Genomic DNA, 21,792 nt, shown 5'->3' on the forward strand with positions numbered 1-21,792 from the left:
TGCTCCCCTGTGCTCATGGTTTCCGACTGGTTGTTTCTGGGCTCCTCCTGGGCAGGGCACAGCGTGTTTCCATCAGCCTCTTTGTACCCAGTGCAGGGAGCCCAGGGCTGAGTTCTGGGTTTGAACTCCAGAAAAGTGGGTTCTGCAGTGTCAGAGCCCCCCAGGGAATGAACTCTCTGGATTTACTTTGGATCACAGGCATCATTTATCTGACCTTACCCCTGTGTTCTTCACTGAGATCTCTCCAGTGAGCTCTTTTAATAACCAAAATGCCAATGACCAGGAGAAACGTGTGTTTAAAACTGACTTGAAAGCAGCTCAAGTGACAGTGCCCTTTTCTTAGAACTAGATCAATCACTCTCCAGGACTACTGGCAAATTCCTCCTTTCTCTGAGTATCAGCATTGTACAGGGCTGTCCACTATGTCTAATGGTGATACCAGCACTGTGTTGATACCTTTTTTTCTGGAACTGTATGAATAAGTGTGCAAGATATTTTTGATGGGATGGGAGTGCTGGACTGAGGAGAGGATCTTGGGCTGTGTGCTATGTTTGTGATTGTGTTTATAGTCATGTTTGGGTGGAGGGGTGACTTTTAAGTTGTAGGTAAGTGAAGGGCTACAGGGACTTCCCTTGCTCCCTGATCTGATTGAAGACATCACTTGATATCTGTGGACACACAGGCTTAAGGTCTTTAAGGCATGTTAACACTTGTATGTGTGAGGGGAAATATGATGTGTCACTAATTATTGAGTAGGCATACATTTAAGGTTAAATGTATTTCCTAGCTAGGTTACTTTTGCATGTTTGTCTCTCATCTCTTAGAATGTCTTTAATAAAGGTTGAGAAACAGAAATAATTTTGACTGCTAGTAACTTCCCTGTTGATAAAAGTGCTAGTTGAATATTACACATTTATTCTAGATCCCCTCTGCACTGAATCTTTTAAAACCAAGTGTGTTTTGAAAAAAAGCAGCATAGTTTTATTTTTCCAGGTATGAGGCACCATGAGTAGTTTATTTATTTCAGACTTTTGTCTAATGTCAGCTGTGACTGACTACAGCAACAATGAACATTTCTCTAGGACGTGTTTTGAATTTTTAAATTTCTGAAAAATACCAAGTGCAGATTTTCTCTCATAGATATTTATTTATTTTTACAGCTAAGGAAACAACTTTCACACTCCAGGCACAGATTGAGTGTCCAAGTTTGAACTTGTATTCTGACTTGCTTTCTCTTGGACTGCCTCTGTGTCTAGAGCTATTGCAGCCAAGGCCCATGGAATATGTCTGGTTTTCCCCTTTTCAGTATAACATATACTGAGCTGCAGAATGACATTTGGTCATGTCTTTTGTTGAACTGTCTTTTCAAAAGCTGTAAAGGCCATCTCTAAATTCACAGGATCACCTGTACAAGATACATTGTATTACTCCCGTTTTACGCCTGTAATAGCTGCAATACAGAAATTCCAAACCATCTCTCAAAGATCAAGTTGTCAGTAGAGACAGTGGAGGAACCTATAAATTCTACATCCAAGTTCTTTAAGTGCCTTGACTAGACAAGATTCCTTTATTAATAGCCATGTCAGATTATTTATAGGAAATGTATCCACAGGAATGGTAAGATGTAAAAACATTTCTAAATATATCTAGTCAAATCAAATGACAATTATGCCATTAGTTAAGTTTGCCAGACAATGTTTTGCCAAAGATGGTTTGCCAAAATATTTTTTTGACTGAAGGAAGAGGAAACATCCAGAGCATCTGCATACCAGACTCTATAAAAGTCTCTTTGGAGTGCTGTGCCCAGTCTTGACAGAAAATTTCAAGGTAAGTGTTATGGCTCCTGTGAACTTCTGGGCAAAGCATATACCTTTTAATTCCATTTAACTTTGTTATACACTTGGATATCCGTTTCTATCAGGTACTGTCTCCGTCACCAGTGATTTTATTGTAGGTTTGAAGGCAACATATTTCCTTCAGCTTATGTATTAACTTCGAATATCTGCAACACAAAATGAGTTGCTGTGTTTTTGAACAGCAGTGACTGACTTCCAGGCTCTGCCATCAGAATTGATACCACAATTTACCAACTTTTAAGGAACAGGATGAAATCCAGCAGTTTAATATTTAAAGAAAGCAGCACAGGTGATAGGGATGTGTATATCTGTCATAGTGCAAGACAAATTGTCCATAGCAAGTAAATTTTCCAGTGAAAAGTCACCTTGCTATCAAACAAGGATGTATCTCAGAGACTCTTTGGTACAATTTTTAAAATCAGAGACTTATTAAATATGAAGTCTCTGTGATGGCGATGTCCAAATTCAGTACAGTTCCCAAAGTTGAAGTAATACTGCTAAACTCTGCTACAATACTGCAACACCAAAGAGCTGTTCTATACTTTGTTACTTCTAGATACCTAAGGAATAATTTCAGAGAAGTATACTAGTATTTTCAACCACTGCTGGGACATTTAAATCTGCTTTTTCACTTGTTTATATCTATTTAAACATTTGAAGAGATCAAAATGCAAGTGATTTCCTATCTTCTGAAGAAAGCTATTCACTCACTGATTCTTTCCTCCAGAGTACTGTGCTGGCTGTGCCTCCTGTGTAAGAACAACTATGTCGTCTCCGGACGCTGATATGGCCGCCTTTGGGGAGGCGGCTCCTTACCTCCGAAAATCAGAGAAGGAGAGAATTGAGGCCCAGAACAAGCCCTTCGATGCCAAGTCATCCGTCTTTGTGGTGCATCCCAAGGAATCCTTTGTGAAAGGGACAATCGAGAGCAAAGAATCGGGGAAGGTCACTGTCAAGACTGAAGGTGGAGAGGTGGGTAAAAACCAAGGCTCAAAACCTGAATGTCATTCCTTGTCTCATTTTAGCTCACATATATAGATATTTTTCTTTGTTTGATAGACTATGACTGTGAAGGAAGATCAAATCTACTCCATGAACCCTCCCAAGTACGACAAAATCGAGGACATGGCCATGATGACCCACCTCCACGAGCCCGCCGTGCTGTACAACCTCAAAGAGCGTTACGCAGCCTGGATGATCTACGTGAGTACCAGCAGCAGGCTTCCTGTGGCTAGCCAGGACGAGCTGCTCTGCCAGCCTCAGGGGAAGCCAACGTGCTGTCTCCCTTCCCCACAGACCTACTCGGGTCTCTTCTGCGTCACCGTCAACCCCTACAAGTGGCTGCCGGTGTACAACCCGGAGGTGGTGTTGGCCTACCGAGGCAAGAAGCGCCAGGAGGCCCCTCCACACATCTTCTCCATCTCTGACAACGCCTATCAGTTCATGCTGACTGGTGAGACAATGGCAGCATCTTCATGATGATATAACATTTGAGCTTTTAAAAAAAAAAGTGTTTGCATGTGTAAACCTCAGCATGAGCCTTTTATTACTCTCACAATTGCTGATATTATGCATGCAACACAGTTCGGTCCTAATGGTTTTTAAATCTAATTGATAGCACACTGAGTACTGAAAAAGTTACAGCGAAGAATCCTTAATAGGATTAACTGGGTCAGATGAAACTAATATTCTCCCCTTCTTGTTGCTTAGATCTGTTTTGCTCTAAATGTGCCAGAAAATATTATCAGAGCTCTAAACAATAGAATTATTCTGTCCTGAATATATGTTTTAAGTTACTTCCTCTTTTTTTATTAATTTTGGCTTCATGAAGACATTGTTTGAAAAATCAAATTATCTGATTTCAAGTGTTATACTGGTATTTAAAACCAGATATTTAAAGCCAGAATCCCAGAGAAGCTGCACACTCTGAAAACGAGAATAAATGCCTTCATTTCAAAACAGATGTTTATTAGAATCATAGAATCATAGAAACACAGAATGGTAGGGGTTGCAGAGGCCCTTTAAAGATCGTCTGGTCCAACCTCCCCTGTTCAAGCAGGTATATCTAGATCAGGTCACTCAGGAACATGTCCAGGTGAGGTTTGAAAACCTCCAGAATACTCCTGTATTCTGGACTTGCTTCTTAGGCGTGAAAGTTACTTAATCAGAAAGGCCTATAATTCTATACCTCAAAACTGCAATATACAGAAGGGACTCAATGATTTGGCAGTCATGAATTTACAGTTGTTTCATGTTTCCATAAGGATATTACTGGACATCACAGAATAATATTTTTAACTATTAAAAAATTCTCTTAATATTGATAATGTCAGAATGATAATTTCAATGGTTTTTTTCTCCTTTCCACTTCCACTTTTAACACTGCAACAGGTTCATGAATAATAAGTAGCTTAGTATATTTTTTTTAATGTTTGCTATCTTCTTTCTTCCTGCTCTTAGGTAGTGCCTTTGAAAAGAGACTTGTAAAGACAAGTCAATAAAACAATAAAACAATAAAAAAGACAATAAAAATTAGCAGAATCATTCTGAAACAAAAAAACAACCAAACAACAAAATTCTGTATTTTTAATCAATGGTGAAATGGGAAAATAAGAAAAGGAGAAAAAAAATATATATGTGATTAAACGTTTCCAACATTGAATAAATATCTACACTTGTACAAGTGTGTTAGGTAAGAAGGAGATCAGAATTATTTTGAACCACAGGGTTAGTGGCTACAATCCCTTGCTACTTAGAGATAAGACATAATTAATCACTCAGAGTACCTTGTTAAAAGATAAATGATATAAACTGATGTCAGATTCTTAAATTGCTTGAGGAGTCACTGATGTGTAAGCAGTAATATATAGATTGTAGGATCCTAAAAAAGCTCATAAATAAAGTGATATTCATCCCTGTAGATTCTACAAGGAGTTCTTTCATACAAAAAACTTCCCATATCTAAAACAGATTTCCCTATGCAAGATAATCCTATAGACTTTTGAAGTCACTGCACAGTAATGGGCATTCTTGCCTATTTCATACAGTGATTCATATTATAAATGTTACTTTGAGAGGAAATTAAATATTTGCAAGATCCAAAAGGGAATTAAAATATATACCTCAGATAAGAGAAATGAGGAATATAATGAAGACATGCAAACTCTGATAAATCTGGCCATTTCCATACAATACCTAGTGTCTCTAAAAGCACTGCTTGTATTTATCACACACATTGTGCTCCAATGCCACTAATAGCATCTTTTTTCTACTTCTCCCACAGATCGCGAGAACCAGTCGATCCTGATCACGTATGTACACCCCCTCCTCGGGGCCCTGCAGGGCTGCCCAGGGCCAGGGCACCTCCTGCCTGACCACACGCTCTCTGCTTCTCTCTTTGGTTTGGCAGCGGAGAATCCGGTGCAGGGAAGACTGTGAACACAAAGCGTGTCATCCAGTACTTTGCAACAATTGCAGCCAGTGGGGAGAAGAAGAAGGAAGACCAGCCTGGCAAAATGCAGGTAAACAGACACTGTCTGGAATGGATGCTTTCCTCTGTTCCTGATGTGATTTTTGCAACAGATGCCCATCAATAATTATCATCCTGCAGGGAACGCTTGAGGATCAAATCATCAGCGCCAACCCACTGCTGGAGGCTTTTGGAAATGCCAAGACTGTGAGGAACGACAACTCCTCACGCTTTGTAAGTTGTTGCCTTAGACAAAATCACTCGTAATAAGAGTAGTGATGGACTAGTGGTATGTTCTGAGAAGAAGGTAACAAAGTACACCCAGGCTGAAGTGCTGCTGCTTCTCCTGAACAGGGTAAATTCATCAGAATCCACTTTGGTGCCACAGGCAAACTGGCTTCTGCTGACATTGAGACTTGTAAGACACTCTCCTGGCCTCACCACATTCCTTCCCAAATTCCTTTAAATACATGTGTATTCCTGCGCCTGATTCCATCCACTTTCCTTGACAGATCTGCTGGAGAAGTCCAGAGTCACTTTCCAGCTGAAAGCAGAAAGAAGCTACCACATATTCTATCAGATCATGTCCAACAAGAAGCCAGAGCTAATTGGTAGGAAGGAGCATTATGACTTTTTGAGGATGGTCACTGAGCAACTGTTTGCTGTGTTACCTGGCTGGCAAAACTAAGCCTGTGCCTTGTCTCCTCATGCTTTCAGACATGCTCCTCATTACCACCAACCCTTACGATTTCCACTACGTGAGTCAAGGTGAGGTCACTGTGCCCAGCATTGATGACCAGGAGGAGCTGATGGCTACAGATGTAAGTAACACAACACAACACAAAGGTACCTACTACGTGTCTCAAAGGTGATCTGGGTGACCTAGTAGGGACACATATTTTAATTCATTGTTTTGACTGCAGAGTGCCATTGACATCCTGGGCTTCAGTGCTGATGAGAAGACAGCCATCTACAAACTGACAGGGGCTGTCATGCACTATGGCAACCTGAAGTTCAAGCAGAAACAACGAGAGGAGCAGGCAGAGCCTGATGGCACAGAAGGTATCAGCAGATACAGCAGCTGATTTAGTCAAGAATTTCTCTGTCTGCAGAGGTGTCAAAAGACAGGTTTTGTTGGTCTCAATCACCACATAAACCACTGAGGGAATGCATCTTTGATCATTGCATAACTGCAGAGTGGCTTCCCTGATCAATACTATTGTTTTATCCAGTGGGCTCACATACAGCCTGAGAGGAAGAATTTCAACACAGGATATCACTCTCTCTGTAAAAGCTTTACTCCTACTAAGTCACCATGAAGTGCAATTTCATTTTTGGTGAAATAAATCCTGCATACTTTGCTATGTAGAAATCCACTTTACACAGAAAATACATGCACGCCTCATCTGTTCCCAGAGGCTTTTGGGGTTTACCTGTGAACTTCCAGATTCAAGCTATTCTCATCCAAGCCTGTTCTAATTTTCAAATGTAGCCATTAACAGCTTCTAGAATTTACATCCTGTAATGAGACCATTAATACTTTTATGAGACTGGACCAATGCTTTTCCATTCCTAGACTTTGAACAACAGAGTTGTTCCCATTGACCAAATTGTCCAAATTGTCAGTGTCCAAATGTAAATGCTTCTCTCCCTCTTTAGTGGCTGACAAGGCTGCCTACTTGATGGGCCTCAACTCAGCGGAATTGCTCAAAGCCCTGTGTTATCCCCGAGTCAAAGTTGGGAATGAATTTGTGACCAAAGGTCAAAATGTGTCACAGGTAAACAGAAGATTACTTGGAGGTGTCTTGAAAGAGAACCTGAGTGTGCTTTTTAGATGTAGAAAGCAACTCCAGTCCTTTCTTCTCTGTTTTAGGTGAACAATTCCGTGGGTGCTCTGGCAAAGGCTGTCTTTGAGAAGATGTTCCTGTGGATGGTTGTTCGTATCAACCAACAGCTGGATACGAAGCAGCCCAGACAGTACTTCATTGGTGTCCTGGACATTGCTGGCTTTGAGATCTTTGATGTAAGGACTAGGGGATTGGCACTGTAGACAAGAGAGAGTCAGGGAGGGGTCATGAAGAATCTTTGTTTTCAAAAGATTCAGAAGTTCACCATCCTCATCTGCAATTTTCTAGGCACACCTCCTCTGTAGTGCCTTCAATTGGCTTTACTAACAAACACTTGATTTTAACATTGTCAAGAGGCAGAAGAAAGCTCTGCTTTCTCACTCTCTGGGAGGTTAGAGAGCTGGGGCACCTACATGATGCTGCAGCTGTGGTTACTGAGCAATTTGCTTTTCCGTACCACAATAGGAATGAATTTTTTAAGCTTGGTTTTGAAATTAATAATAATAAAATCCTTCAGGGACAGTAAATTTTACAATAGTAATCCTGCTCAGGAAAGACACACTGTTACAGTACAGATAGGAGAGGTGTTTGGGGGAAATTCAAACAGCATTAGGAGAATGCTGGCAAAACCCTGTGGTAATTGCCACACCTTGAGAACCTGTGCTCCTCTCCTTGCTTTGGGCAGTTCAACAGCTTTGAGCAGCTGTGCATCAACTTCACCAATGAGAAACTGCAACAGTTCTTCAACCACCACATGTTCGTGCTGGAGCAGGAGGAGTACAAGAAGGAAGGGATTGAATGGGAGTTCATTGACTTTGGGATGGACCTGGCTGCCTGCATTGAGCTCATTGAGAAGGTATCTTTAGCATACAAGTGTCCTTTGGAATTCTGTGCTATTTCTGAGCCAGATTCAGCTCAGAAAGACCTCACATCCACACATTCAGTATCACTAAACAGAAATATTTTGTACTGCTATTTATTGTAGCCTGGGGAGGAGAAGTTAGGAAATACCAATCTGTGTCATGAGTCCTGCATCAGGTGGTCTTCAAGCACAGAAAGACAGCCTGGACTACAACCAACAGACTTCTTCAAAACAAACTGGAATCAGCCTAAAATCAGACTAAAATCAGAACTCCATGAACAAAATTGGGAAATAAATATTGTCTCGCCTGATTTCCCAAAACAATGAGGCTTCCTGCAGCTATTTTCCTCTTTAGTTTTCTGTTTACCACTTCTTCCTTATTCTGCTCTCAATTCTAACCCAATTTATAGCCATTCTTACCATCTCCATTAATTCAGGCTGCAGGAAAGTAAGAGAAGACAATAAGCAGCTCCCTGTCTGATAAGAAGCCCTGACAAACTTAGACCCTTATCCAGACTGGGATGCCGCCAGCAACTCACTATATCTTTAATGTTCATAGCATCATTATAATTTTTCTCTATCACTTGTACTTTCCAGCCCATGGGCATCTTCTCCATCCTGGAAGAGGAGTGCATGTTCCCCAAGGCAACTGACACCTCTTTCAAGAACAAGCTCTATGACCAGCACCTGGGAAAGTCCAACAACTTCCAGAAGCCCAAGCCTGCCAAAGGCAAGGCTGAGGCTCACTTCTCCCTGGTGCACTATGCTGGCACAGTGGACTACAACATCAGTGGCTGGCTGGAGAAGAACAAGGACCCCCTGAATGAAACTGTCATTGGGTTGTACCAGAAATCATCCCTGAAGACACTGGCCCTACTCTTTGCCAGCTATGGTGGAGCAGATGCAGGTCAGCTCTGTGATGACTATGTTTTTTCATTGTAGGGTAATGCTGACAGAGAACTAAAGCAGTAAACACTAAACATTTAAAGTTATTCTGTGTTCTGTGGTCTCCAATGTGCAATATCCATATTTATTACTTTTTTTTTCTTGCCTTTGCAGATGGTGGTGGCGGTGGCAAAAAGGGTGGCAAGAAGAAGGGTTCCTCTTTCCAGACTGTCTCAGCTCTTTTCCGGGTAAGGATAGAATTCATCTTTCTGAAGATAGAAAGCAATTGTACTGTGAATCTGAAAAGTCTCTTTCAGTTTTGGTCAAAGGTCTTTTCATCCTTTAAAATCTTCTCTTGTCATATTTGGGAATTACAAAATTACTCCATTAGAATAGCATAAAAAAACCCACTTCCATGCATCTGCAGTCTTTCTTTTATTTCAGGAGACAGAATTATATTCTCGATCTCCTGGAATTCTCTAGGCAATTGTCTTAGACTTTTTTCCCTAAGTAACTATTGATATTGTATCTTTATGTTTTGATTGTTTACTCCCACCTGCCTTACTTTTGCTATGGCCTTCTACAAGTATTCTACAAAACTCCCCAAAGGGTGAAGATTTCCTACTTAGACTGGAAGTGAATAACCAATCAGCTGAACTTCCTTATGGTGTTCTCTGGAAACGCCAAAGATATTTCCCACCCATGTTTTATGTATACACGAAGATTAGGACATTTTGTAGAATTCAAAAATGATAGATCAAACATCAAAGGAAAAAATATTGCCTTGAGACTGCAAGGCAAATTTTAAATTTCAATGGGGAAATGAGTGAATATTAAATTAAATCAAATTAATTATTTTTGAGGTCAACTTTCATCTCTGTTTTCAAGGTTTCCATTTATCTGAAGTGGAGATATTTAGGAAGACCAAATTGCTTTAAAAACACCTATTTACATCTGTAAAAATATTCCATCTACTTAAAAATAAGTTATTTAGCTGCCAAATCAGATGCTAGTTATGCTTAACCAGGAATACATCATCAATTTAAAATCACTTACTAATTACCACATGAAATACTTTGAGATGGCACCTCTGTATCCGTATAAGACAATCAAGGAAAAATAATACTAATGGCTTCTACAAAAAAATTTAAAAACCAAGAATCTAAAAGACTTCAGTTTCAAAGTTTCTGTTTGGGAGTTCTGCAGATGTGCTACAGAAGTCAAGTCTACATTCCGAAATAGTTTGATGCATCCACTATTAAGCTTCCAGTGCTTACACTTAATAATGTAAACTTAATTTCATGATCTCACAGGAGAATCTGAACAAGCTGATGGCTAACCTGAGAAGCACTCACCCCCATTTTGTACGATGCATCATCCCAAATGAAACAAAAACACCTGGTAAGGGAGTCCAGTTGAAGGAAAACTTGGGTAGCAGAAGCTCTCCTGAGTGTCAAACAGTGGGGTGGTCACTAATGGTGGTATTTGTTAGGTGCCATGGAGCATGAGCTGGTGCTGCATCAGCTGAGGTGTAATGGTGTGCTGGAAGGGATCAGGATTTGCAGGAAAGGATTCCCCAGCAGAGTCCTGTATGCTGACTTCAAACAGAGGTAAGAGTTCTCTACCTTTCTCCTCAGTCAGACCAAGCTGAAGAACCTGAGTGTAATATACTCAAAACGTATAACTTGAAATAGGTACTGACCAATTATATAGATAAGCTTCACCATCAGTTCATGATGAGATGACATTGCTGAGATCAAGATTCTCTTGCACTTAGAGTTAGTAGTAAAAACACTCTCCATGTCATCTTCTGAAAAGATAAACTGTCTCCAGCCATGAGACTGGTTCAATGAGACAGCCTGAAAAGACTGTGTGGTTCAGTCACCTTGGTGGTTTTGGCAATGGGAATTTCATAGAATTGTAGAATGGTTTGAGTTGGAAGGCACCTTAAAGGTCACCTAGTTCCAGACTAGGTTGTTTGAAGCCCCATCCAGTCTGGCCTTGAACACTTCTAGGGATGGGACATTTTCAACCTCTCTGGACAACCTGTGCCAGGGCCTCACCACTCTCACAGAGGAAAATTTCCTTATCCTGTTTTCTTCTGCAGATATAGAGTGCTTAATGCCAGTGCTATCCCAGAGGGACAGTTCATGGACAGCAAGAAGGCTTCAGAGAAGCTCCTTGGATCCATTGATGTGGATCACACGCAGTACAGATTTGGGCACACCAAGGTAGGAAAAAGATTTATGTTAAAAGTTTGATAGGGAGCAGTAAGGGCAGGTTCCTTTGTCAGGGGCAGGGAACACAGCAGAGTAACAGAGCTGGCAGAGTAGGGACCTCAATCCACAACTGTCCACCTCACACAAGGCAAGTGTGGGAGACCCTGGAGTGGTGGTACTCAGGTTCAACCAAGAATCCAGATCATCAGACAGGTTTATGACAATAAGGAAGGTCTGAGGTGAAGTCTTAAGTCATTAGTTTTTCAGACTGTTCAGGATCAGATATAGGAAGGCTAACGAGGTCCAGACACTCTTAATTAATTCCTGGACAGAAAGAGATTTGTCTAACATCAAGCCAAGAAGTAAGTTTGCAGGTCATGATTGAGCTCATGGGGACCATGCCAAGGAACAGGTGAGGCTGAGGCTGTGGCTGAAGTGAAAACCAGAACTCATACCACATAGCTCAGAAATTGACTGAATGCTTAGGGATGATTTTATGGGAAGCTTGTAGGCCCTTGGGGATATTGAAGGGAGCCCAAAGTGAGGCTGCTCATGGTCATTAAGATCTATCAGGATCCTGAAAGACTCTGTGCCTTCACTCTGTCCTGGTTGACAAACATGCTGCAACAATTTCTTTCTCAAGGTGTTCTTCAAAGCTGGGCTCCTGGGACTCCTGGAGGAGATGAGAGATGACAAGCTGGCAGAAATCATCACTCGCACACAGGCCAGATGCAGGGGCTTCCTCATGAGAGTGGAGTACCAGAGAATGGTGGAAAGGAGGTAGGCTTTTCTCACTTTCAGATGAAGTCACTGTACTTGAAGGAAAGTTTTGGCATTCATCATACTAAAGATGTGCCATACATTTGAATTGTGTTTCAGAGAGTCCATCTTCTGCATCCAGTACAACGTTCGTGCATTCATGAACGTCAAGCACTGGCCCTGGATGAAGCTGTACTTCAAGATCAAGCCCTTGCTGAAGAGTGCAGAGTCTGAGAAGGAGATGGCCAACATGAAGGAAGAGTTTGAGAAAACCAAGGAGGAGCTTGCCAAGTCTGAGGCAAAGAGGAAGGAGCTGGAGGAGAAAATGGTGGCCCTGGTGCAGGAGAAAAACGATCTGCAGCTCCAAGTGCAGGCTGTGAGTATCACCATTCATTTGCACAGTATCCAGCCAGAATATACCCTGAGCAGAGACTCGCAGGAGCTGACAAACGTACAGAGATTGATCAAAATGACACACTCTGCAGCACTCTAATGTTAAGTAAACAGGCTCTGGCAGGAGCAGGATGAGTCTCATGGCAACCCCAATGAGCCTTTTCATTCGTCCCTCTGAGGATAGAGCCATGTAACACCAGCACAGAGCTCAGAACTGCAAGAGAAGTACCAGTGTCAAAACATTACAACCCATGACAATCTGTGTCTCCCCAACAGGAAGCAGACAGCTTGGCTGATGCTGAGGAAAGGTGTGACCAGCTCATCAAAACCAAAATCCAGCTGGAAGCCAAAATTAAGGAGGTGACTGAAAGGGCTGAAGATGAGGAGGAAATTAATGCTGAGCTGACAGCCAAGAAGAGGAAGCTGGAAGATGAATGTTCAGAGCTGAAGAAAGATATTGATGACCTTGAGTTAACATTGGCCAAGGTTGAGAAGGAAAAACATGCCACTGAAAACAAGGTATATGGCAGAAGATACCACTCTCACTCCAGAAAAGACCTCTGTCCTGCTCTGCAGTGTAGAGTTTTAAACAAAATATTTTATTTGCACTTGCTCCCTTCTTCCCAAAGGTGAAAAACCTCACAGAGGAGATGGCAGCTCTGGATGAGACCATCGCCAAGCTGACAAAAGAGAAGAAAGCCCTCCAAGAGGCCCATCAGCAGACATTGGACGACCTGCAGGCGGAAGAGGACAAAGTCAACACGCTGACCAAAGCTAAAACCAAGCTGGAGCAGCAAGTGGATGATGTAAGCACACAGGCACACAGCAAGAACAGGACAGGTATGCAGCTAAACCTGGCTGGCAGAGTACTGATGGATTTGTTCATTTCAGCTGGAAGGGTCCCTGGAGCAAGAGAAGAAACTGCGCATGGACCTGGAGAGAGCCAAGAGGAAACTCGAAGGAGACCTGAAGCTGGCCAATGACAGTATATTGGATTTAGAAAATGATAAGCAGCAGCTGGATGAGAAACTGAAGAAGTGAGTGTGGCTGTGGGGCACCTGAGCACTGGGCTGCTGCACTTGTCCTTTTCTTGGAGCTCTAACACAGTTTGCTTTGCCCAAAGGAAAGACTTTGAAATCAGCCAGATCCAGAGCAAAATCGAAGATGAGCAAGCTCTGGGCATGCAGTTACAGAAGAAGATCAAGGAGCTGCAGGCAAGTCTCTGTTCCTTGCCCTCTGTCACCTGCTCTCAGGTCAGGTAGCAGCAGGGCAGGGCTGTGAAGGGTCCCAAATGTTCCCAGGCTCGTATTGAGGAACTGGAGGAGGAAATTGAGGCCGAGCGAACGTCTCGGGCAAAAGCAGAGAAGCATCGGGCTGACCTCTCCAGGGAGCTGGAGGAGATCAGCGAGCGGCTGGAAGAAGCAGGAGGGGCGACAGCAGCTCAGGTGGAGATGAACAAGAAGCGTGAGGCGGAGTTCCAGAAGATGCGGCGTGACCTGGAAGAGGCCACGCTGCAGCACGAAGCCACGGCTGCCGCCCTGCGCAAGAAGCACGCGGACAGCACAGCCGAGCTTGGGGAGCAGATCGACAACCTGCAGCGAGTGAAGCAGAAGCTGGAGAAGGAGAAGAGTGAGCTGAAGATGGAGATTGACGACTTGGCCAGTAACATGGAGTCTGTCTCCAAAGCCAAGGTATGGAATTGCAGTAGAAAATGCTCCCAGGGCCAAAGCAGGGCACAAAAGCAACACTTACCAGCCACTTTCTCATCAAAATATCCCTGCTGTCAGGATAAGGCAGGGACCAGGTGCTCATTTCTCTTCCTTCTTTGTGGTTGCTGTCTAGGCCAATCTGGAGAAAATGTGCCGCACACTGGAAGACCAACTGAGTGAAATCAAAACTAAGGAGGAGCAGAACCAGCGCATGATCAATGACCTCAATGCTCAAAGAGCTCGTCTGCAGACAGAATCAGGTGAGACAGCCCAATTCCTGAGCTGCAATGGGAGTGGCTGCACACCATGAGGATACCACTGGGTGCAAAGCTCTCCAAGCCTCTCCAGATTCCCTGGCTTTACAGGCAGAAACTGTCATGTTGTTCATAGTCTTGTTACCTTTTTTCACTTTACCCTTCTCAGGTGAATTTTCCCGCCAGGTGGAGGAGAAAGATGCTCTGATTTCTCAGCTGTCAAGGGGCAAGCAAGGATTTACCCAGCAGATTGAGGAACTCAAGAGGCATCTAGAGGAAGAGATAAAGGTCTGGAAGCACCTACTGCCCACAATCTATATCACTCCTAAAAGCATCTGGAGAACCCTGTCTGATCCAGGATTGGTTCAGCATTCTTTCCCCAAACACATGTAGTACTGGAGGGAACATCCATAATGCACATATCCCGACTAGGAAGCTAGAGAGGGAAGCAAGTGTAATGCTTTTGTTACTGGTGGAAGTCATTCATGAGGCTTTTGTGGGATTCTGGTAATACTCGCTCTGAGAGGATTCAGAGGCATGAGTCTAAACTTCTGCTTTAGGCAAAACCACTGTCACAAACATATCCTAATCCTCCAGACAACATTCCTGAAGGATTCATCAGCTCCTAGCTTTACATTTACCTAATTAGAGTTACATACTGTCAAGAGGGTTCAAGTCACAAGTTACCAACCTCAATGTCCCTCCAGGCCAAGAACGCCCTGGCCCACGCCTTGCAGTCTGCTCGCCACGACTGCGACTTGCTCCGGGAACAATATGAGGAGGAGCAGGAAGCCAAGGGGGAGCTGCAGCGGGCCCTGTCCAAGGCCAACAGTGAAGTGGCCCAGTGGAGAACCAAATACGAGACGGACGCTATTCAGCGCACCGAGGAGCTGGAGGAGGCCAAGTACGTGGGGAAGTGGGATCCTGAATGGCTGGAATAGACAGACTGTCAAGGAAACTTGAAAAGTAGAGTGTCTGACAGATGGTTATGACAGAGAAGTGAAGAAGCAGCTAGGGATATAAGTGTCTTTGTGGTAGAGGGAATAAGGGAGACAAAGGAAAAGGAATTGGAAAGCAAATGTTGCCTAAAGGGCCAGAAATGCTGAGACAGGTCAGATACTCAATAGGTACAAGCACACAGATGTGGGAGACTCTAATAGTAACCATGACCTGTGCTCATCTCCTCCCAGGAAGAAGCTGGCACAGCGCCTGCAGGATGCAGAGGAACACGTTGAAGCTGTCAATGCCAAATGTGCCTCTCTGGAAAAGACAAAGCAGAGGCTGCAGAATGAAGTGGAGGACCTGATGATTGATGTGGAGAGATCAAATGCTGCCTGTGCAGCTCTGGATAAGAAGCAGAAGAACTTTGACAAGGTCTTTTGGGCTTCACTCATGGGGCTCCTGGGCAGAGCATCCCTTCCTGATTGCCACATCCATACTCACACCCAGTTTCTCTCCAGATCCTGGCAGAATGGAAGCAGAAGTATGAGGAAACACAGGCTGAGCTGGAAGCCTCCCAGAAGGAGTCTCGCTCGCTCAGCACAGAGCTGTTTAAGATGAAGAATGCCTATGAGGAGTCCTTGGACCACTTGGAAACGCTGAAGCGTGAGAACAAGAACTTGCAGCGTAAGTCCCTGGCCCTCTGCTCCTGACTGGGCTTTCTCACTTCCCTGCACTACCCACTGCTCAACAGTGGTCAGTGCCTGCAGGTCTGCAATTTTGCCTGTTACCCAGGTGATGGCAGAGCCTTTCTGAATCTGCTCTGTCCCTGACCATTTTTTTGGTTTTTGTTCTTTTAGAGGAGATTTCTGACCTCACAGAGCAGATTGCAGAGGGAGGAAAGGCAATTCATGAGTTGGAGAAAGTCAAGAAGCAAATTGAGCAAGAGAAATCTGAACTCCAAGCCTCCCTGGAAGAAGCTGAGGTACAGAGAGTGCTAATAAATCCTATACAGACTGAAAGTATAGTTATGGATATCTGCAGAGATGTCAGGAAAGCAAGCCTAGATTTTATGAAGTACTGCCAAAGAGATTATTTATAAAAGGAGATCACTGTTTAAGTCACTTTTCCTGCTGATTTGTCCAGGCTTCCCTGGAACATGAAGAGGGGAAGATCCTGCGCCTCCAGCTTGAGCTCAACCAGATCAAGTCAGAGATTGACAGGAAGATAGCAGAGAAAGATGAGGAGATTGACCAGCTGAAGAGAAACCACCTCCGAGTTGTGGAGTCCATGCAGAGCACCCTGGATGCTGAGATCAGGAGCAGGAATGAAGCCCTGAGGCTGAAGAAGAAGATGGAGGGAGACCTGAATGAAATGGAGATCCAGCTGAGCCATGCCAACAGACAGGCTGCAGAGGCACAAAAGAACCTGAGAAACACACAGGCAGTGCTTAAGGTATAAATGCAAATATGAGCATATTGACATTGTAATTACATATTCACAGTATTATACAAGACATACCATCTTATATTTTCACTTTCTTCTCTTAAAGGATGCTCAGATCCACTTGGACGATGCTGTCAGGACCCAGGAGGACCTGAAGGAGCAGGTGGCCATTGTGGAGCGCAGAGCAAACCTGCTGCAGGCTGAAGTTGAGGAGCTACGGGCAGCTCTGGAGCAGACAGAGCGGTCGAGGAAACTGGCTGAGCAGGAACTTGTTGATGCCAGTGAACGTGTGCAGCTCCTCCATACCCAGGTCAGACACTCTATTGCAAACTGATGTCATCTACAAGGGATAACACAGAATGTGATTGCTATGCTTTTTTTAAGTGACTACTCCATAAACTCTCGAAAAGCCCTGCTGTGATATGGCCAATCTGGCCAGACATCCATGTTTGATTTGTTACTACGTCTCTAAAAAGAATTCTTAAGTTAAACACTTTCATAAATAGTACTTACAATTTTAGCTCTAGATGTGGAGGCATTATATGTAAAAGCACAAATCGTGTTCTTATGTTTGCACAGAACACCAGCTTGATCAACACCAAGAAGAAGCTGGAAACAGACATCTTGCAAATTCAGAATGAAATGGAGGAGACGATCCAGGAAGCCCGCAATGCTGAGGAGAAGGCCAAGAAGGCCATCACTGATGTGAGTTGGGGCTCCTTTCCCTGCTGGTGATGGTTGTGTTCTTCATCTAAAATGTCTGCAGCCCCAAAATGGCTTTGACCCTTTTGTGTCCCCAGGCTGCCATGATGGCAGAAGAGCTGAAGAAGGAGCAGGACACCAGTGCCCACCTGGAGAGGATGAAGAAGAACCTGGACCAGACAGTGAAGGACCTGCAGCACCGTCTGGATGAGGCCGAGCAGTTGGCACTGAAGGGAGGCAAGAAGCAACTTCAGAAGCTGGAGGCCAGAGTGAGTGAGGCTTTTATTTGTGCCTGAGTGAGCATGTCCCTTGGAAAGACACCAGTGAAGCTGCAAGGATGGTCTTGTGATTGCAGGTGCGGGAGCTGGAAGGGGAGGTTGATGCTGAGCAGAAGCGCAGCGCTGAAGCCGTGAAGGGTGTGCGCAAGTACGAGAGGAGGGTGAAGGAGCTGACCTACCAGGTAAGGCACGAGGCCTCCTTGGGCTGGTGGAGTTTTCTCTCTGCATGTCAGATTTAGTGCACCGTGTCCCCAAGGGGAATTGTTAACCTCACAAGCTGCAGAAGCAGGAATTCCATTTTCTTTCCTGCTTACCAACCCCTCTAGTCTGAGGAAGACAGGAAGAATATTCTCAGGCTGCAGGATCTGGTGGACAAGCTGCAAACGAAGGTGAAATCCTACAAGAGACAAGCTGAGGAGGCTGTAAGTATTGCTTGGAGAATGAGCAAGAGACACTTTGCATAAGGCCAGCACGCTCACTGAGATGAGGATGAGTAACAGGAAGAAGCATGAGAGAAGCTGCACGACACAATGTTGTGTCTTGGCCTCACTGTTTAGTACAGTGTCATGAGGCCTTGTTGAGTTCTGAGCATCCTGCAGCAGTCAGGAATGAACTGAGACAAGTTCTGCAGCCTGTTTTATACAGGAGGTGAGACCAAACAACCCAGGGGCCATATCCACTGACTGAGAAGATTCTGAATCTCTACTAGTAATCATTCATGTACAGCAGTGGAGGGTGGGGGTTGGAGGTTTGTGCCTTCTCTCGGGAAAGTAAACAGCCGTGCAAGGCCAGGCCACAGGAGGAGTGCAGGCTCTGCCCCAGGCTCCTCACCACCAACTCCTCTCCCTGTACAGGAGGAGCTGTCTAATGTCAACCTCTCCAAGTTCCGCAAGATCCAGCACGAGCTGGAGGAAGCCGAGGAGCGGGCTGACATTGCAGAGTCGCAGGTCAACAAGCTCCGAGTGAAGAGCCGCGAGATTCATGGCAAGAAGATAGAAGAGGAAGAGTGAGGCTGTCATGAGGCACTGAAGTGACCTGAGGGCTGCACAAAATGTGAACCTCTTGGTCACTTTCTTCTGGAATTAGTCTATGCAACCCTGTTAATGTGTAGAGAATAAAGAATGTAGATTCCTTTGCATACACACCCATGTGTACATATTTTCATCTGTTTCTTTCTTACTGGTTAGAGCTGTGACATTATTAGCCTTTGGGCACAATTTTGGGTTATCCCTTTTGTGCACATATGTCACAGTACGGCTTTTTGTCACCCAGTTCCTAACTACTTATCTCCTCTATATTACTTAAGTTTGTGATAAAAAGGAAGCTTGTCACTGTTATGGTTTAACTTTGGCTGGCATTTAAGCATCACACAGCCACTTGCTCACTTCCTGCATGGCACAGTGGGATGGGGGAGGAGAATCAGAAAAGGATGTTGAGATAAAGACAGCTTATCACAACAGAAAAAAGAAGAAACAAAACCAAGAAGAGCCTGCCATCAGAGCTCTTGAGTTTTCCTGGGAACTGCTGAGTGTTGACAGTGGTCCCTTAGTCCTCGTGTGTAGAAACCACTGTCATAGGTTTTGCTTCCAAAGAGCAAAGTGAACTTCAGCGAGCTTTGCTCACTCTACTGGAAACGTTAACCTGACAGCTTCATGCCTGCATGACTAATACAGAATTATAAAAATGAATCTTTAGTTATCTGTCTTCAAGGTGACACTGCGAGTAATTTTGAGGTTGTCCTGCTGTCAGTGGTCAGGACAAGAAAGCAGAAACCCAGATGTCTCTGTCTATCTGAAAAAGTGATGAGAGTCAGCTTTTTCAGAGCGGATCAGTTTCCAGCCACAAAGAGCTTAATAAATCTGTCTACCACCTAGCAGTGGTGCCAGCCTAGCTCTTCCTTCCCGTAACGTTAGAAGGCTTCTTATGGTTCCCTAGTAGACTTCAGCTTTCTTTCCTTCCATTTTACTCTCTGTATTTACTCTCCATGACAGAGACCAGCTTGACTCTGTTCTCTTATACTCTCTTGGCCATCAGTCTATCTTCTTTTCACTCCTCATTCTGAATACCTGACCATTCTCTATACTAAGATGCTTTAGTTCCTTAAAGTTTCCATTATTGTAGAGCAGTAAATATTCTATTTTTTCCATTAGTAGCAGAATTCTTGAGAGTTTGTATTGACCTGACAGTGCATGATCTGACCTAAATGCAGTGAGATCCCAGGGCAGGGCCCGAGACATCAGTTGGGATGGTGGCTGTGCCTTTCACCTCTCCATTTGGGCTGTTACTATGCAGGCATAGACCCTGTCAGATTTCTTGCCAGCTGGCATCTCCAGCAGACTTCTGCCTGCCCCAGGGAGCCAGACCCACTGCTCAGGGCACGTATTGCCAGAGGATGGCAGCATGGAGCCATCAAGGGAGATCCTGCCCTGGGAGGTGGGCTTGCTACAGACCAGCAGCTAGCTCTCACTTAGATTTGGTGCTTTTAAAGCTGCCCAAACATCCTGGCTGACATTGTGACCAGATAAAATACCACAGGAGATGGAATAAAATGGTATGCACTAGGTCCAGATACACAGGGGGCTTTTGTAGTTAGACTTAATGTTAGTTAAGATGGTACTGATCAAAATAAACATCTATGGACTGAGGACAGACATCCATCCTCATAAACAATGTCTTGGAATAGCAGGTTTCTCTGTGTAAGAGGGAGAAATTACTGTCAACAGGTGGATTGGGTGAACCCAGTCACTTTATATACATGGCTTGGTAACACCTGTACTCAGATCATTGCCCACAGCTTGATGGGGTGGGCCTGGTTACACTACATGTACGATTTGTTAATGACTGTATTCTCAAAGAGTGATAAGGACAGAACCCATGCATTGTCATGCCCCTAAGGACTGGATGGAGGACTCACTTAATAGAGTAGCAATATGTGTTAGACAAGATTTTGAATAAATACAGCAGGGGATGTCATGTTGGGTGTGTTGGCTTTCTGGACCCCAGCACCCATCTCTGTGCAGACACAAAATAAAGCAATATCTCAGCTGTGTGTCAATTGGCAGATGAAGATGTAAAGAAAAATCTGTACAATTTGGGGAAAACTATGTCTATGCCTGGCCCAAATGATTTTTTAGTAATCAGACTAAACCATTTTTAGTTGGTATTATGACATAACTATGTGCTTTCTGTCTGCTTTCTATTTGTTCAGTGACTACAAGAATTACCTTGGTAGAATCCAGTAACCAGACCTCACAGCATTCATACACAGAGCCTCAGTCTTATTTTGCAATGAAATTATACAAAGACTTCACACATTTCATCTCATTGTCTCTTGGAAGAAATGAATATTCTATAATGAAAACAGAAGTTTTTGTCTTATTTTATAAAGAAAAATCAAATATTAAACTACCTTAGTGATTAACATGCTGAACTCTAATGGTTGTGATGGTATTTAGCAGCAATAATGCAACCTGTGGATGCCACCGGGCAGTATATATCCAGGAAAAGTCACATAATAAACATTATGTCTTAAATACTAGTTTAGTTCTTGTGAATCTGGAGTTCTTCCTTATTTATGGTGGGGAAAATATCTCCCATTCATCTAAACTGAAGTATATTTCCATTCTCGTGTATTTATAGTTTGATGCCATACCTTGAAGATTAGAAGCAGCTTGTATAAAGACCCTTTATAGTCAGACTGCCTACTAGCAAAGGTCACTGATCTTGAAAAAAGGATTGATCCATAATTACCATAAAGGAGCAGCTCTGAGACAAAGTTTAAAATAGATGCAGCTGGTGTCCTCAAATGGAGCAACACTGATTCCAAAAACTCTTAGAGCTATAATAACCTGGACATCAGTGATGTGCCTTCTAAGTAAATAAACACTGTTTCATTGACAGAAAACCATTAACTGAAAATATTCTTGTTCTGCAGAAACAAACTTCTACTCAGTGAATTCAGACAAACCAAATTTGTCAATTCAGTTCTTCATGACTTATGAATCTATTCAAATCCCAGAAGAAACTACTACCTGAAAAAGATCTTGTCTTTCTCATGAAAGAAAGGAAGAAGTCTGTTGAAGCTTCTTACTCTACTTAACTGAGTATCCCTTTGGAAGACAAGACAATACTGCTGGGAATATATCAGTCAACATACATAAAGACCTCAGACTAT

General features: G+C 43.5%; 1 protein-coding gene across 3 annotated transcripts; it reads left to right on the forward strand.

Moving 5' to 3' along the window:
* The first annotated feature begins 2,621 nt into the window (after positions 1-2,621).
* LOC104559984 (myosin heavy chain, skeletal muscle, adult) lies at positions 2,622-18,628 on the forward strand. 3 transcript variants are annotated; one of them, XM_062010632.1, is made up of 38 exons: positions 2,622-2,828; positions 2,916-3,059; positions 3,153-3,309; positions 5,140-5,167; positions 5,266-5,377; positions 5,467-5,559; positions 5,680-5,743; positions 5,838-5,936; positions 6,043-6,146; positions 6,249-6,387; positions 6,985-7,103; positions 7,199-7,348; positions 7,858-8,028; positions 8,632-8,950; positions 9,094-9,167; positions 10,233-10,320; positions 10,412-10,529; positions 11,027-11,150; positions 11,782-11,918; positions 12,018-12,273; positions 12,567-12,809; positions 12,920-13,096; positions 13,182-13,327; positions 13,414-13,504; positions 13,592-13,981; positions 14,133-14,259; positions 14,423-14,541; positions 14,961-15,157; positions 15,444-15,627; positions 15,714-15,879; positions 16,053-16,177; positions 16,339-16,647; positions 16,745-16,948; positions 17,218-17,343; positions 17,439-17,609; positions 17,696-17,800; positions 17,945-18,040; positions 18,473-18,628. In XM_062010632.1, exons 1-38 carry the CDS (start codon positions 2,622-2,624, stop codon positions 18,626-18,628), a joined length of 5,835 nt encoding a protein of 1,944 aa, XP_061866616.1. The 3 variants fall into 3 exon arrangements, with proteins under 3 accessions (XP_061866616.1, XP_061866617.1, XP_061866615.1); XM_062010633.1 differs by having other exon boundaries at positions 8,632-8,941; XM_062010631.1 differs by having other exon boundaries at positions 5,266-5,371; positions 5,437-5,559.
* Positions 18,629-21,792: the final 3,164 nt, after the last annotated feature.

The sequence above is a fragment of the Colius striatus genome, chromosome 18 (assembly GCF_028858725.1).
Source record: "Colius striatus isolate bColStr4 chromosome 18, bColStr4.1.hap1, whole genome shotgun sequence".
NCBI classification, from domain to species: domain Eukaryota; kingdom Metazoa; phylum Chordata; class Aves; order Coliiformes; family Coliidae; genus Colius; species Colius striatus.

What these genes read in the sequence shown, in the direction of transcription:
- LOC104559984 (XM_062010631.1), top strand. Translation starts at nt 2,622, where the DNA reads ATGTCGTCTCCGGACGCTGATATGGCCGCCTTTGGGGAGGCGGCTCCT. An exon ending in CAAGAAGCCAGAGCTAATTG is followed by an intron (nt 5,937 to 6,042) that starts GTAGGAAGGAGC and finishes TCATGCTTTCAG; the next exon opens with ACATGCTCCTCATTACCACC. An exon ending in AGCAGAAGAACTTTGACAAG is followed by an intron (nt 15,628 to 15,713) that starts GTCTTTTGGGCT and finishes GTTTCTCTCCAG; the next exon opens with ATCCTGGCAGAATGGAAGCA.